Source organism: Mesoplodon mirus, assembly GCF_964341445.2.
Source record: "Mesoplodon mirus genome assembly, chromosome: 6".
Lineage (NCBI taxonomy): Eukaryota > Metazoa > Chordata > Mammalia > Artiodactyla > Ziphiidae > Mesoplodon > Mesoplodon mirus.
The window spans coordinates 16,602,941-16,621,054 of NC_138982.1; the positions used below are offsets into that span (position 1 = coordinate 16,602,941).

The 18,114-nt window shown below is 40.7% G+C and overlaps 1 protein-coding gene across 1 annotated transcript in view; it reads left to right on the top strand.

Annotated features, from left to right (window-relative positions):
- MED12L (mediator complex subunit 12L) overlaps positions 1 to 18,114 on the top strand; it is a 321,906-nt gene that overhangs the window by 28,304 nt on the left and 275,488 nt on the right. Inside the window, exons 3-5 of the mRNA XM_082625544.1 lie at positions 1,855 to 1,959; positions 8,040 to 8,231; positions 12,831 to 12,990. Coding sequence (XP_082481670.1) covers positions 1,855 to 1,959; positions 8,040 to 8,231; positions 12,831 to 12,990 — 457 coding nt within the window. The remainder of the gene's footprint in view (positions 1 to 1,854; positions 1,960 to 8,039; positions 8,232 to 12,830; positions 12,991 to 18,114) is intronic.

An 18,114-nucleotide genomic window follows, 5' to 3' on the forward strand; every position in this document is an offset into this window, starting at 1 on the left:
GTGTGTGTGTGTGGCATGTCTGTCCAGGCCAGTGGTTAGCGGTCAGTCACAACAAGCAGCTAGCTGAGCAGGGGTTAGTTTAGAATAGAAAGTGAAGCAGCACCAAATGGAACTAACGGGTCCTGAAAGCCTCACACATTCCCTCTTGATTAACCCAGGATGTATTTTTAGTAAAAACATAAGCGATCACTCAATTCGTGTTTCTTGTATTACTCTGATGCTAAAGCAAAGATAAAAATTCCATGTTCTCGTCCATTCCCCTCGTGACACCACGTGCCTCCTTCTTCCTTAGACTCTGCGGCTGCAGAAATTCCATTAGCATGCCTGCTTCATTTCAGTTGACTGACACTTTTTTGACTTAAAATATGCATTATGTAGTTTTGCCCTAGATTTCCAAATAATTTATTTGAAAATGCGGGAGCAGTTTGAGATGTCTTCTGATACATACATGCAACTCATTTTCTGTGCGGATCCCAATTCCAGCTACCTTCCATGCTGGGAGGAGACTTGATTACCATAGAGCTAAGCTTCCCGTAGTGGGGTTTGTTGAAAGCCCACCAGAACCGTGCCTAGCCCAAGGTATCAGCTAGAGCACACACAATTAAGTAAAGTTACACGGCATGACTCCAGGAGACCCCAGTTCTCAGCCAAGGTGACCTTTCAGGTGCTATATGTCGTTAACGATTTTGGCCTAAGGCTTTCTGCCTAATCATGGCAGTGATTTGATCCGTTGAATTTTTTTTTTTTTTTTCATTTTACACTTACAGCAATTACTTGTGAAGAATGAGTGTATATTCTTATTCTTGTGCTGTGGCTACCATTACCCCAGGTGTCACTGAGACCATTTCTTGGCCTGAAGTGAGGGGAGCAGAAGGTAGCTTCATTTACGCAAACCTTTCCCCTTTATTCTTTCAAGTCTGTATTCTGGGAACTCTGATTTAGTTCTATAACTCAATGATCTGGGCAGGGGAAGGTCTTTTTTTTTTTTTTTTTTATTTAATGCCTTGGGCTATTTTTGATGTGTTGTGACCTTGGTAAGGAAAGTTTTCCTATATCTATCCAGTAGGAGATCTTTTTTAAGGAGGGTACGCATTGTGACTATGTATTTTTAGACCACATTTTCCTGTGGCATTTGTACTCTGGTGCACAGTGTCATGGAAATTTCTCTTCCTAGTCTAGGATTGAGAAGATGGTCTTTCAGTGCTGGCTTTGTCCAGTTACTGTACTAGCTGAGCAAGCCTCACCCTTCTCATCTGTAAACAGGCATGAAGACACACGCCTACCATCTGCCTCATAATTGGTAAAGGTGAAGTGAGCCGAGATGTATGAACAGCTTGGCAAGCTCTAAACTTCCCCTCAGTTGTAGGGCTGTGGTGGTGTGTAGGTTATCACAAGCCTTGCGCCTAGGAGCCCTTCATTTCTGTCTTTAACTCGCTGTGGGGTCTTGGGTAAGTTGAGTGAGCCAGTTTTCTGGAACATAGCATAGAGACGTGCACAGGGGCTGGCAAGGTAGGGGCAGTCAAGCTGTGGGCTCTCTAGAAACAATTCCAGTCTGCACATTCTATGCGTTTACGTTTATGGGGTGAGGTTGCTTTTTTCTTCTTTTTCCAATTTTATTAGTGAAGAATTTTCACCTACAGACAGTAGTTGTTAGCATTTTGCCACATTTGCTTTCTCTCTCTCTGCACATGTATATATTGATTTTTAAACCTCTGTTGCTTCTTTCTTTGGTGAGTGTTGAACAGTTCTCTTCTACAGAGTATAGCAAAGTTCGTCATTCCTGAGGTTACAGGATGTTGGCTTCAGTTGGAGCTTTGACATCCTTTGGACTAATCAGTACCTTTCCTCCCACAGGATGAACTTACCGCTGTGAATGTAAAGCAAGGCTTCAACAATCAGCCCGCCTTTACTGGAGATGAGCATGGCTCGGCTAGAAATATTGTAATTAACCCGTCAAAGGTAATGCTCGTCGCTTCCCAAAACTTCCGAAAGAGCATACGTATGTGAGACCCATGGTAGCTAATGTTGATGAATTTGTGTTATTGAAACCACAACCCATATTCAGACTTCCCCCAGATATCCTTTATGCTGTCCTGCCCCAGGGTCCAATCAGGGATCACGCACTGCTTTTGGCTGGCGTGTCTCCTAACCCTATTTTTTTTTTTTTTTTTTTTTTTTTTTTTTGCGGTACGCGGGCCTCTCACTGTTGTGGCCTCTCCTGCTGCGGAGCACAGGCTCCGGACGCGCAGGCTCAGCGGCCATGGCTCACGGGCCCAGCCGCTCCACGGCATGTGGGATCTTCCCGGACCGGGGCACGAACCCGTGTCCCTGGCGTCGGCAGGCGGTCCAGAGTCCCTCATTTTGTTGTTGTTGTGAGGTTGTTTTTTCAGGTTAAATATTTTCGGTGCAAAGACTACGTTGCATATCAGGAGACGTGCAGTGTTAGTTTGCCTGATGATTGGTTATACTGTTTGATCGCTTAAGGTGGTGTCTGCCATCTCCTTACATTGCAAAAGTAGTCATCATTTCCTTGTAGTAATCTCCACAGGGTGATACTTTGAGACCATATGAATATCCTATTGTCCAATAAAATTTTATGCTACGATTTTAGCATCGATTGTCGATTCCTGCTGAATGATTTATTTTGCTGATGGTTTCAAAATGCTGGTTTTGTAGTTATTATTCCTCGTATGTTTATTAGTTGGCATTCTTTTGTTAAGGACACCCCATTTTTCAGTATCACTTTGAACCCCTGAACTCTTCTTAAAATCGGTTGTAGGACCTTCAGTTTTCTTTTTGATGCTCACACTGTCTCACATTTGGCCAGTGGGGGCACCTTTAACCTGGTTCTTGGGCCTTTTGGACAACCCCCTCACCCCCCAACCCAGTCCTTTGGGCACTTCCTCACTTGAGGTACAATAACATAGTCCAGAGCCATCTTGTTCTTTTCCTACCCCATCCCAGATCCGGGTGCCCAGCTTGCTCATGGCTACTTCAGTGTCACAACTTGTAGGCCCTTTCAGTGGACAGAGATGGCAAAAATATTTAGGTTTGTTTTCTTCTTTTTCTTCCCTTCCTCCCTCCCTCCCTCCCTCCCTCCTTCCCTTCCTTCCTTCCTTCCATCCATCCATCTGTTCTAAGTCAGTACCACAGGGTCTTTCCCATGCTTTTCCCTTTTCCATCATTGTATCTCCTTTCTCTTAAGGTGAGAATCCTGGATCCCAGCAATATTAGCATGTTTATTCATTTACTCTATCTTACAATATACATAAAAAGTTCCAGAATAAACTATACCAGTGTCATTCCAACAACAAAATTGCTATGTAAAATTTACAATTGCTCTACCATGCTTTTTGTCTTTAGACTAACTTTCATTAAGAGTATGTAGTCAGAGGGACTTCCCTGGTGGTGCATTGGTTAAGAATCTTCCTGCTAATGCAGGGGACACGGGTTCGATCCCTGGTCTGGGATGATCCCACATGCCGCGGAGCAGCTAAGCCCGTGCGCCACAGCTACTGAACTTGCGCTCTAGAGCCTGCGAGCCACAGCTACTGAAGCCTGTGCGCCTAAAACCCGTGCTCCACAACAAGAGAAGCCACTGCAGTGAGAAACCCGTGCACCGCAATGAAGAGTAGCCCCCGCTCACTGCAACTAGAGAAAGCCCGTGCACAGCAACAAGGACCCAATGAAGCCAAAAATTCAAAAATAAATAAAATAAATTTATTTTTTTAAAAAAGTGTGTAGTCAGAGTGTTGTATTAAAAATTTCTTGAATTAAGTCTTTTTTCTTTGTGGTTATGTTAACAATTAGATATATAGATGGAATTATCTGTTTCTGTTTGTATTCTTTTAAGGTTTGTTTTTCATCCTTTTTGAGTTATTTCTATTTTCGAATATTAAAATACTTTTTAAATTAAAAAATCATGCCTACAGATTTAAAGAAATCAAGCATACAGATGAATTTCTATTCTTGTTTTCTCTTAACCAGACATAACCATTGTTAAAAGTTGGTGTATCATTTCAAATCTCTTTTTATATGCACACATGCATACACAAACATATGTAATTTGCTAAACTGGCAACTGAAGTATTATTTAAGTGATGTGAAAAAAAATAGAATTATTTTCTACAGATTGTCCTATTGACCAAACACAGTGTTTTTAGTCTTTTTCCAATCTTGCTTGATACCTTTTAAACATCACAACTACAATTATGTATGTGTTGTAATTTGTGTTCTACTTCTTTTTCATTGTGGTAAAATTTGCATAACATAAAATTTACCATTGACGTATTTAAGTGTATAGTTCTTTGGCATTAAGTACATTCACACTGTTGTGCAACTATAACTACCATCTATCTCTAAACTTTCATCTTCCTTAACTTATATACTTAAAGAAGAAGTAATATCATTTTGTGTGTACTTTTCCTTGAGGCTGAAGTATTCATATTCATAGTAATTAATGGATAGATAACATTTCATCATTTATGTGCTGTAATAACTGAAACTGCTGGTGTACAGCAATTAGCCTATTATCTGTTTCTTATGGTTATTTATAAAGAAGCTATAGTCATATTTGGACATAGAGCTTTTGTTCTTTAGGATAAATTCCCAGCAGCATATTACTTGGTTAGAAGGTGCATTAGTCTACTGGGGCTGCCATAACAAAATACCACAAACTGAGGGGCTTAAAGAACAGAAATTTGATTTTCTGAGAAAGTTTATTTTCTCACAGTTTTGGAGGCTGGAAGTCCAAGATCGAGGTGTCAGCAGGTCTGGTTTCTCCTGAGGCCTCTCTTCTCGGCTTGTATACTGCTACCCTCTCACTGTGTCCTCACATGGGCTTTTCTCTGTGTGCGGGTATCTCTGGTGTTCTCCTTCTTCTAGTGACACTAGTCATATTGGATTAGGCCTCACCCTTATGACCTCATTTAACTTTTTTTCTCTCTTTCTTGTTTGTTTTTTACAGTAGGTCCTCGTTGGTTATCTATTTTAAATATAGCAGTGTGTACATGTCAATCCCAAACTCCCAATCTGTCCCTCCATAAATTCATTCTCTAAGTCTGTGAGTCTGTTTCTGTTTTGTAAATAAGTTCATTTGTATCCTTTTTTTTTTTTTTAGAGTCCACATATAAGCGATATCATATGATATTTGTCTTTCTCTGTCTGACTTACTTCACTTAGTATGATAATCTCCAGGTCCATCCATGTTGCTGCAAATGGCATTATTCCATTCTTTCTAATGGCTGAGTAATATTCCATTGTATCTGTGTACCACATCTTCTTTATCCGTTTATCGGTCCATGAACATTTAACCTTAATTACCTCCTTAAAGGCTCTATCTCCAAATACAGTCACATTGAGGCTTACAGCTTCAGTATCTGAATTTTGGATATACACAATTCTGTCCATAACAGAAAGTATGAATGCCTTATGTATAGGAACTGCCAAATTGTTCTCAGTTGTATGAAGTTTTATGTCAATTTAAATAATTGAATAAATGGAAATAGCACCCGTTACCACTTCTGCTGCTCTCATCCTTCCTGTGAGATTTACTCAAGGATTCAAACCTTCTGAGGGGAATTTGATCTAATGAATATGAAATACATGACCTATAGTATAGCCACTAAACTTGTTCATTTTCTTACCAAATGAATTACTTTCAAAATAGCTGTGGGTGGATGGAAACAAGTTTTAAGTTAAACCTTGTCTCTCATACCTTGTCTGAGGGAGTGCAAATTGGTATAAACATTATGGAGGGTAATTTGACGATGCTGATTAAAATTACAGAATCATACAATCTGAATTCTGAAAATTCTTCTGAAAGCTATAGCTGTACATGTATGAAATAACAAATAGGAAAGGCTATTCATTTTAATGTGATTTGTAATCACAGAAGTTTGAAACAAATGTCCATTAACGGGGACTTGATTAAATAAAATGTGGTACATCCACACAGTACATTATTATGTGTCTGTAAAAATGAATGAGGAAGCTCTCCATAGACAAATGTGGAAGGAAGGCTCTCAGACATTTACTCGATGTACATAACGAGGTATAGATATAAGAGAAAAATAATATATTCGTGTTTGTTCATGTGTATTCACGTGAAGAAACACCGGAAAGACACATAAGAAACAAATCAAGGTGGTTCTTTGGAGTTAGGCATTGGGACTTGGGAATGAGGCTCTTAACTTTTTCTCGATTTTAGAACAATGTGAATATATTGCTGATAGAATAAAATTAAGTGTATGATCGTGTTTTGATTTTTTTTTTTTTCGAGTCCTAATGTGCATTTTCTCTGCTCGTGCTTTTTTGGGAATTTTGACTTTGTTTACATTTATGCAGCTGTTCATAAGGTTTGTTAGGAAGTAAAACGTATATACAGCCAGTATGTTCCATTGCTATTATTAAATACATAGAAAAGAGTATAATTGCAAAAGAGATTGCCCAGACTTTTCCTTTTTAATACAATTTTTGCAAATCTCTTGATTTGCAAAATCAGTGATTGGCTTGATTTAATTGAATAGTCTTTTCAGATCACCGTGGCTCTTCTTCTTTGACAGTGCTTAGACTAGTTAAAAATTTTTTTATGTCTTTGTTTATTATGATTAAAATGATCATACATGGTTGCAAATAAGAGATCTTTTAAATATGAAACAATCTACATAGGTAGGTATTTCGTGCCATTTGTGCAAAGACCAAATATTGATTGAGAAATTTAAAATTAAACAATTTGTTACTCTTGGCTGCTTGTTTTCAAATAGCTGTTTTTTTTGGTGAATTTTTGCATTTAATTTATTCTCTGGACATTCTGCAAACTTTGCTTAAAAAAGAATACTATGAAGTTGTTTAAAAAAATAAGGTTCAGACTTTTTTTCTAATTACTATCATTTTTATTGCCATATTACCTCAACACAGCAAAACAGACTTTTTCACTGTACCTCAATCGCAAGGATCAAGGGATGCCAATTCACATTAAAAAAAATGTTTACCAGCTTTTCGCCCTGGTAGATAAACTTGGCTAATTGCTTCCAACTGTGTTCCACCCTATAGACTAATTGTTTATTGAGTCATGAGCATTAACTAAGGTAGTGATTCTTATTTTGCTGCAGCAGGGTAGGTATTTTATTTTTATCATGGTTGCCACTGTCTGCTAACCTTATTGAAGGTATTTGTTAGAAATTGTTGTCCACATCCTGTTATTAGAGAATTTCCGGGGGACAAAATGTGATGCTGTGATAGGATTCTTGGAAATTCCAGGAGGTTTTCTGTGGATTCATTTAGTTTTTAGCTATTACTCCATCCCCTTCCTTCTTGTCCCTTTGTCTTTCCTTTGTCCTCTTTTAATTTGGTTAATATGAAAATGCTAGTCATTCACAGGAAGCTCCCTTTGCTACTTTGTTTCATTCAGAGCAAGCCACACTAGCTTTCTCTTTCTGAACACTTGTACTCATGAAATTGGCAGCCCAATCAAAAATGTTGAATATTTAATTTAACTGAACCTTTTATAATTTGCCATTTAAATAAATTAGATTTCTCTAGACTTTTTTTTTTAAAGTACTGAGTGTAAATACAGAGTTTCCTTTCCAAATTTATGTGCTATTAAAATGAAACAAGAAAAACAATGATTACTGGGTGATTACCAGGTTCTGATCTTATATGCAACACCTCTCAGGAAAAAGATTCTCTCCAAATGGGTGTGTACTGTGAAAAAGGAGAGGTACATCTAAAGATGAAAGCAGAACCCATTCTCTTGAAATTTATTCAGGATGTAATGAATTTTATCTTATAGGGATTTTCAAATTCCCTTCTTGTTCCCTTGAACTACTTGTTAGTAGTGAAACTAAGGTGCTGTGGGAGTTTCTGCATTATGTTAGTGTAAGGAAATCACAACTTTAGCTTCAAGGACTTAAATTCCCATTTTATTTTCCAATGGGCTCTTTGAAGATTTTCTATTAAAACAATAAAAATAAAACACTAATATGTACATTACTAACATTCTTGCTTATTGTCTTTAAACTCTGTTTTCTCTTCCACAGATTGGAGCTTATTTTAGCAGCATATTAGCTGAGAAGCTAAAGCTTAACACTTTCCAGGACACCGGAAAGAAGAAACCACAAGTTAATGCTAAAGATAATTATTGGCTGGTTACTGCTCGATCCCAGAGTGCGATTCATAGTTGGTTCTCTGACTTAGCAGGAAATAAACCACTTGCTATTTTGGCAAAAAAGGTATTAAGTATTTCTTGCATTGTTTTAATTGAGGCCTTATAGAAATGAAAACATTTGAGATAATGTTCAAGTATATGTTTCTTTTCCCCAATTCTCTCCAAAACTCAGAGTCTCAATGGCAGGTTAGGTGTGTGCTGCACATAGGCTGTTTCCCCTTCATTTTGATGGCATGTGGTGCCTAGGACATCTAGAGACCTAAACATTCTACACAGGAAGCTGTTTATGTGGATATTAGGTAGACAGGGTTTTAAACTCAAAAACAGGCAGTGAGACTTCATTTATTTCTGTTACATTTTCAGTTTTTTAGGTCAGGATGTCCAAATGGGTTAAATAGAAATCCTTGCTTTAATGTTATTTCCTTGTCTTGAAAAGTACCCATCCAAATTCTTAAACTAACTCTTCTTCCGAACAAGTGAGATAAAAGATAGTGAATCCTTGTGTGCTTGAAAACCGTCTTTGAAAAAGTTTCAGTACAAAATGGGCAGGTTTATTCATAGCTCCCCGCTTTTTTGAGAAGGGGGAGGGAAGGGGGGGTTCTTTTAAAAATCTTTGCCTTTGATCGTTTTCCTCACGTGGGAAATACTGCACAGATTCAACAATCTTACAGTCCCAATAATACAAAATGTCTTTTGAAATTTAGATGAGAGCCAGAAACCTCCCTCTTAGTCTTGATCTCTGACTTCTTACACACCTTTCAAATAATCCCCAGGTCTTTCTCATCTCCCCTGAAACCCTTTAGTTTTAGGGGAGCCCATCTTCTCTTCTTAAGTTTTCACGAATGGCTTGGTGCAGGCCCAGGTCAGAGGAGAGCTCCTTCGTGTATTTACGTTTTTGTTTTCTAAAGCACCTCTTTGAAGATAGTGCCTGGAGCTCCCGTTGGCTTTATTTTGCCCTAGTGTCAGAGCCTTGCGTTGCCTTTCGTAGATGTTAGTGCTTAAAGGCAACCGAAATCCTTGCAAAGCAGAACGATCAACATGACCCTCTCTTGCTACTCAGGTGGTACCTCTGTCTCAACACAGGCTGGACCGCATAGCATTTCTTTTCCATTGTTGACCGTTTACCACGTGTTCCCACTGTGGCCTGGGAACTGTATCTGAAGGCTGCAGAAGTCAAAGGCCATCCTTCAGTATTTGATGGCTTTCTACCAAAAGTTCATACCCTCCATGTTGGTACCTTCAACTCCTATGTAGCCAGCCTGACATCTTTCCTTTTAGGTTTGCCTTTTTTGTAAGCTTTTAGAATGCAGTTTTTTTTTTGGGGGGGGGTATTTCCTGAAAGGGAATACTCATGAGGAATTGATGCCCTTGCTTTAGGGGTGTAATGGTCTCTCATCTTTTAAGAGGGAGATGAATTATGGTGCAGTGTATTAGCCACTGTTCTTCTCTCTTTATTAGGAGCTGCCTCTGGCCAAGTCAGGTGTCCCTCAGGTAAGCCCTGACGTTAATTCTTTGCAAAGTTAAAGATGTTTTCTTTGTCAAGCCATTGAATATACTTTGAAGTATTCATTTCTTGGGCATTTCAAGAGTCATTCCTTCCCATCCCTTCCTCAGCATTTCATCTTCTTGAGATGGTGAAAACTCTTTAGAGTTGGGTAAAAGATTGCATTCTCTGCGTGTTCTTCATATTAGAAAGTTTAAATACCTCTTAATTTCTGTTATTTATCTGCGAGATGGCTTGATGTACAAGACCTTCCTTTTCCTGCTGAGATCCTGAGTCATCTTCCAGCTCTGATCTAGAGTTCAAAATAGTTTCCTGTAAGGGATGGATCAGGTTTCTGGACCTGGTTTTCTGTTACTATAAAGCTCCACAGCACTCCAAGTATTTAGCCACAGAGAGGTCAACAGTGGCCTGTAAAAGGCCTTTTAATTCAATCACGGTCATAGTTAGGTTTGGAAAAGAAGACTTCTTGCTCCTGGGGATATCCTTTTAGCTCTTGAGCAGTTCACTAAGAATGTAAGAATGATGTGTTCACTTCTGGTGACTTGGATTACTGTGGTCTCTGGAATTTCCATTTGCCTCTACCACTGCTTAGCAAACAGAGGGTGCTGACAGAAAGGAGAATACAGGGAGAGAAGCATTACAAGGGCAACCCTTTGGTGGATGGAAAACCACGCTAGGTGTCTTAGTTTTCTTCTGGTACTTAGATGCAGTTTCACCTTGGTTTAGAAACCTTCTAAAACCTTCTAAAACCTTCTAAACCAAGGTTTAGAATCCAAAGGCCCAGTGATTGCCTAGGTTCAGCTAGAAGTTGAAGTCAGATGGTTTCTTGGCTGAAAATGGAATCCATCCCTGTAGGAAGTCATACTTCAGTCAGTGTAAACATATTTTCCTTCCTGAGTTGGCCCAAACTGTAAATGTGACAAAACCATCAAAATGTGTCTTCTTCCTTAATTAAATAACTTTCTTCACATATGTTCTTCTGAATTCTAAAGCCCTTGATTTGAGCCAACCATTTTTCTTAGGGTTCTGCCAGCAGGGACAGTGAGCTAGAGGTTTGCCTTATGCTGTTCATGTAAGACTCAGCTTTGTTTGCTGTTTCATATAAACATTTCACATGCTCAAAATGCTCCCCCCATCCCCGGCCGTGCCTTCTTGTCAAATGCTGTTCAAAAAGAAATCCTTTATTTAGGCTTCTATAAAGATGCTATTAGTAATGTTTCTTTGGAGATGCTAACTTTACTTTTTGCATTTGCCTGGTTTTTAGGCTTTGATCTTATATATAGTCTTCGGGTATGTCTGACTGAGAGGGAACCTGACCGTGACAGCTAAAATGTAACTCCCTGATACCATACTGTATGTTCTAGTGAAAAACAGCAGCTCCGATCTTGAACTGACTCTATAAGACTGTGCTTTTCTTGTCCCTGGCCTAAACGACAGTAAACCCAGAGCCTTGTGCTCCATGAAAGATGTACCTTGTAAGCTAAATTTTCAGGAAATTTTCTAGGTAAAATGTATTCACCGTGATCCACAGAGAGGAAGTTTTATAGCTTTAGCCTGTGTCACTTTCACCTCCCTTTTATATAGTTATGTGGTATGCTGTGTAGTTGCCTTTGTCATGGGGGAGGTTATGTTCTAAAGTCAGCAACCAAGGTAGGAACTGTACATGATCAAAAGTCTATTACATTGCCCGTAAAATACAGTGTATGGACACACTGCATCTCAGTGTTCAACCAGGCAGCTTTTCTTTATCACTGGAGCCGCTTGATGTTTCTTTGGGAAGAACCAGGTGAAATAGCTTGTTTTAAAGAGCTATGTAAAAAAAAACACTTACTTTTAAATTCTGGGATCACACTTTGTTCCAAGACTGTGAATAGTCAGATTTGTAACATATGTATAATGCAAAAAAATCCACTGGGTAAACCATTGGCTAACTAAGAGAAAAATGCCGTGCTATATGAATCAGTTAGCTAGTTTGAAGCTTTGATTTTCAACACAAGATCAAGCAAGACTTCGGGGCATAGAGACCAGGGCTAGTGATGTCCATGGTTGTGGGTTTCCAGAATCCTCTTAGGAGAGAGTCAGGTCCATGGCTTGAGAACACATTGGGGGGCACGGAGGAATCCTTGGAACTGGCAACAAAATGAAAGTTGTTATCATTTTGATACATGTAATTCTTTTGCTTTATCCTTCTCACCCCACCGTGAGGTGGACAGGGTCGGTATTATCTCGTTCATACATGAAGAGCCCGGGAGTCATGGGTTTAACCACCATAGGCTGGGGCCACGACTGCAGCACAGGGGTGTTCATTGCTGGGGGCGGGGGCGGGCACGGCCTGCTTCTCCATCTCACTTTTCCCATCCTGCTGCATTGCAGCCAGCATCCTCTCTGTCCGCTGCGTTACCCTGTATTCGTAAATTGGATAGCTTATGTATAGATTAATGGGCTATTCCTAGGATATTTATGAGGAATTCTAGCAGACTGGATTAACTCTTTCGAGCCATTCGGCAGAACATTGGGATACTAATTTGCTAAATAGTACCTTTGTGGCCTGGAAGAAATAATTAACTGCCTCCAGTGCCCACTTGCAACCAGTGAATTAATTACCCAGCTATTTCTAGCTCAGTGTTTATTAGGCAGATTCACTGATCCATCATTTTAGCCTCTATTTAAAATTTTGGTCTAAAGGCACTTTTAGAAGCTTTCTGGAAATTGTCATTCTTACGAAATGTTACAGTCAGAAAGCTTTATACAAAAATGTTCTTTGATAAAATGTAGAGTGGGGATAGCTTTTCCTTGATCTCTCCCTTCCAGTTTTGAGATATAAACTCGTTGGAGGACTGTCATGAGATTATTTTCCCTATTTTGTTGATACAACAAGTAGCTTTCAGCATCTGAGAGTTTGAAAATAATCTGTTTTTATAAATAAGAAAGCACAACTGATAAAACTGTGTTGCCAATGTGCTAAACATAGTTTTGATTCTTTTTTCTTAAAATTGGCTTAAAATTTTTTTTTAAATGGCATGTGCCATTTAAAAAAAGGATATAGTTTTTCATAGCCAGCAGGAACTTAGAGTCTCTTTCTCTTGCTTCCCCTTTCTTTAGGTTGGCCTAGCGATGAACATAATATGTGATTGTTACAAATATATTATTTCTTTTTAGGTTCCCATCCTTAGTAAAAAAGAAGATGTTTTTGCATATTTAGCTAAGTATTCAGTGCCAATGGTTCGAGCAACGTGGCTGATCAAGATGACTTGTGCCTATTATTCTGCTATTTCTGAAGCGAAAATTAAGAAACGTCAGGCTACTGATCCCAATTTGGGTAAGTGAGACAGTATGATACATTTTACATTACCCTGTAAATACTTGTTGCCTGCACCTTCCATACCCATCCCAGAGAGGTGAGTCCCGCGAAAGTCCATTAGTGAAGGTAAAAGTCGCTCGAGGTGTGGATGGAGTGCCGGTTCTGTTCACCCAGGCGCAGATTCTTCGTTCCTGAGTCAGCAAGTCCTGTTGCTCTTACCTCCAAAATGTGTCCTGTGTCTGAACACGTCACCACCACAGTTCCTGAAATGCTGCTTCAAGCCACCCCCTCTCTTGGCTGGAGACAGTGGCAGCCTCCTAACTGGTCTCCCTGCCTCTATTTTTGTTCCTTAACGTTCTGGCCTCTCCACAACTGCCACACTGATTGTTCAGCCTAAATCAGATCATATTGTGTCCTTGTTTATAACTTTACAGTAGTTTCTCATTACAATTAGAATAAAGATCCACATTCTTTTTTTGGGGGGGGGAGGTTTAAATATTTTACTTTTTATTTATTTTTTAAACATCTTTATTGGAGTATAATTGCTTTACAATGGTGTGTTAGTTTCTGCTTTATAACAAAGTGAATCAGCTATACATATACATATGTTCCCATATCACCTCCCTCTTGCATCTCCCTCCCACCCTCCCTATCCCACCCCTCTAGGTGGTCACACAGCACCGAGCTGATCTCCCTGTGCTATTTGGCTGCTTCCCACTAGCTATCTATTTTACATTTGGTAGTGTATATATGTCCATGCCACTCTCTCACTTCGTCACAGCTTACCCTTCCCCCTCCCCATGTCCTCAAGTCCATTCTCTACATCTGCGTCTTTATTCCTGGCCTGCCCCTAGGTTCTTCAGAACCACTATTTTTTAGATTCTGTATATATGCGTTAACATACGGTATTCGTTTTTCTCTTTCTGGCTTATATCACTCTGTATGACAGACTCTAGATCCATCCACCTCACTACAAATAACTCAGTTTCGTTAAAGATCCAGATTCTTGCCTGCAGCTCCATCTATGGTCTAACCCCCTCTTTCTGCGATGTTCCGGCCACACACCCCTTCAACACGTGTACTCCTTCCTTTCCTGGGCCCCCCTCTGCCTTTCCTCTTCACCCTGTACTTGAGTTGCTCTTCTCTAGACTATTTGCAGCCTCCTCTTCACTGAGGCTTTGGCTCAAGTGTCATTTCCCCAGTAGGTTTTCCCTGCCCACCCAGCTAAATAGCATTCTCTCTCTTTCTCACCTTCCTCCCAGTTATGTTCTCCTGTGTTGTTATTTTATTCACAGCACGTTTCTCTGTCTGAAATCATCTTTTAAGATTTTGTGTCTGTCATCCTCTCTCTCTCACACACGCACACGCACACGCACACGCACAGACACACGCACGGGTAGGTATTTGTTGAATGAACTGAAGGAAAACTACTTTCAGTCAGAATTTCTGCTCTTTGGGTGACTAGACAGTGACTCCTTGAGGCGGTGCTAAAACATGCTCGATAAAAGGTTGGATGCTACATTAGAACTGTGCACAGAGAATTATATATAAAGAGTCCATTTAAAGATTAGGTTTACAAATAATTCTTTATGACATGGAAACGTGCTTATGGTTTTATAAGGCAGAGCCCCAACTGCAAAGCTCTGAGGGGCAGGATGGAAAGCACAAATGTCCTCCACTGCCAGGAGGCGCCCTAGGGGAGTGAGTCAGGGCGAGGCGCATTCGGGATGGTAAAGGGGCCTCGACGAACCGGAGAGTGGGGACAGTCTAAAAGCATGAACACAGAAATTCAAAACAAAAAATGGCCTGGGGCTTCCCTGGTGGCGCAGTGGTTGAGAGTCCGCCTGCCGACGCAGGGGATGCGGGTTCGTGCCCCGGTCCGGGAAGATCCTACATGCCGCGGAGCGGCTGGGCCCGTGAGCCATGGCCGCTGAGCCTGTGTGTCCGGAGCCTGTGCTCCGCAACGGGAGAGGCCACAGCAGTGAGAGGCCCGCGTACCGCAAAAAAAAAAAAAAAAAAAAAAAGGCCTGATTCCATGGCTGCCACCTTTGAGTTCAGCATTATCTCGTGTGTCAAAATAACAAGCAAAAATGAACTGTACTTAAAAAACAAAACTGTGTAGTGTATATATGTAAATGTCAAGAAAAAAAAGGGAGGAAATAATCCACAAAGTTAACAATGGTTGTCTCTGAGTCTGTTTTCACAGTAGTCTTGTGTTAACTACGTGTCTCATTTTTTCATCAGCTTATTATTTTATTGGGGGAAACAAAAGAAATGTCCCTTTTTTATTACTAAAGTAGTTATGTTCTCATTACAGTATTTTCAAATGGTGCCAAAGTAGATACGATACAGTGTATAAATTTCTTTTTTCCCTTGTCCATGTTTTCCTTCTTGAACTTTCCTTCATTCATATACAGACATATGTGCAATTCTTCTTTGTCTCTTTCTCTCTCTCTGTCTATATCTATCTGTGTATCTATTGCATTTAATAATAATTCTCCCCAAAACCTGGGTATCTAGTTGCTTCTTAGCCACCTCTACTTTGATGACGAACAGGCATCCGAAACCTAATGTGTATCAAATCAAAGTTGATTTCTCACCATCCCTAAACTTGTTCCTTCCTCAGACTTCTCCTTAGTAAATGTTATACATAGCCATCAGGTGAATAAGAGTAAAAGCCATATTGTCATTCTGGGCTTTTCGCTTTCTCTCAAAACTCTCCATTTACTCCCTTAGCAATCCTGTTAACTTTACTTTCAAAATCTAATCAGGGTTTCCCTGGTGGCGCAGTGCTTGAGAGTCTGCCTGCCGATGCAGAGGACGCGGGTTCGTGACCCAGTCTAGGAGGATCCCACGTGCTGTGGAGAGGCTGGGCCCGTGAGCCGTGGCCACTGGGCCTGCGCGACCGGAGCCTGTGCTCTGCAGCGGGAGGGACCACAAGGGTGAGAGGCCCGAGTACCGCAAAAAAAAAAAAAAAAAAAAAAAAAATCTAATCAGAATCCAGCAAGGTATTCCTGCTTCCGCTGCTGGCACCCTGGCCCAAAGCACCAGCAACCCCACCTTCGCCTGTGCTTTTTATTGCAGGGCCTCCAGCAGATCCTGTTTCTGTTCTTGCCCCTCTAATGACAACTTTCTAGTTTGTAGTCAGAGCGATCCTGCTAGGACATACATCATGGTTCACGCCTATGCTCAGCATCCTCTCCTGACCGCCTGTCTCTCTCAGACATGTGCCTCAGCCAGCACCAGCAGCCCGTATGCACATCGTGACCTCCGGCATTGACCCGTGGCTGCCACTCTCCCTCTCACCCCTGGATATCCCCCTGGCCTGCCCTCTCCCCCACTGCTGGCTTAGCTCAGAGGGCACTTCCTAAGAAAATCCTTCTCTTCACGTCCTGCTTCATTTTTCTTCATAGCTCTTAATGCCATCTCGTTATATTTTAATTTATTGATCACCTATTTCTACTGACTCTGAACTGTAGTGATTCTTCATGAGATAGTTTGTCAGATTTGTTCCGTGCTGGATCTCCTAGGGCAGTACCTGGCGTACAAAAGATGCTCAGTAGTTTTAACGATAAATACATGAACAATTAGGCTTGAAGCGTTTGTGTGTATGTTTGTGCGTGTGTGTGCATGCTTTTTTTTTTCTTTTCATTTTCTAATTTGCTCCAATTTGTAATCCTTGAAACCTTCAGCATTGCTAGCTATATCGGAGAGACTAGTCTCCATTCCTTAGATGCTCTTCGTATTTTTTGGTAACTTGTTCCTATTTTCCTTGATATTCCATTTAATCTGATTTTAACTGTCATAAAAAAAGGTGATCATGCAGGAATGATTCTGCCAAATGAAATGTAAACAGTTTTAGGACAAGTGGAAGTCTGATGGGCCCTCATCATTTGTGAAGAACACATAGTTAAGAGTTTTTAGGCCTCCCAGATATGAAGGCATCACCAGGAGTGTATGATTTCCTCTCCCAAATGGAGGGAAGCCTAGCTCCAGTGTCTAGCTCAGAACATCATGGACTGCTTGTTGGATTTGTTACTTTTGCTGTTAATTTCCTTACCAGTGTGATCACTTGGTTTGGTGAGGGGATTATTTTCTAACCACCCCCCCAAGCTCAAATTTCTATTATCTGCACACCCACAACAGATAGTTGATTAGGTTCACCCACTAGCTGTGTTTTCTCTTGTTTCATAAGCCACATAACGCACGATTCCATTTTTCGGCTCAGTTTATTTACAGAGTATTACATGGTCTTTATGATTATTCTTGTGTATTAAAAACTGCGAATGTTAAATCCATGAAGGTCAATTGCCTACTGTCCTTTTCTCAGGGTAGGGTATAAAAGCTTTGACCTAAAAACGCTTAAGGCTAAAAATATTTTTTAAATGTGTGAATTTTAGAAGTTCCCCTAACCTTTTAGGTCTAGCATCTCAGAAAGAGCTTTGGGTTGTACTCATCTTGGCTCTGGTGCTATGTGGCTGGGTGACTGAAAGCAAAGTCCTTAGTCTCTCCAGACATGGGTCTCCTCAACCTTGATCCAATCCATGGTCTACGTGGCCTTTAATTGCCATGGTCTTCAGCCTTTCTTTTTTTTTTTTTTGCGGTACGCGGGCCTCTCACTGCTGTGGCCTCTCCCGTTGCAGAGCACAGGCTCCGGACGCGCAGGCTCAGCGGCCACGGCTCACGGGCCCAGCCGCTCTGCGGCATGTGGGATCCTCCCGGACCGGGGCACAAACCCGTGTCCCCTGCATCGGCAGGTGGGCTCTCAACCACTGTGCCACCAGGGAAGCCCTGACCTTGACATTTTTGAGGGGGACAGGCCAGTTATTTTGTAGAATGTCCCTCGGTTTGTATTTATCCAGTTGCTCATCATCAGATTCATGTTACCACTTTTGGTGGGAGTATCCCGGAAGTGACGCTGTATCCCGGTACCTCCCATGACATTGTCCCAGTACCGGTGATGGTAACTTTGAGCTTTTGGGTAAGGTGGTGTCTATCAGGTTTCTCCACTGCAGAGTTACTGTTTTGTCCTTTGTGATTAATAGGTAATTGAACTAGGTAGATATCCAATTGCTCTTTCTATATTCTTACATGTGTTTTAAAAATGCAAATGTAGTGTACTACTTATACTGTATGAAAAGA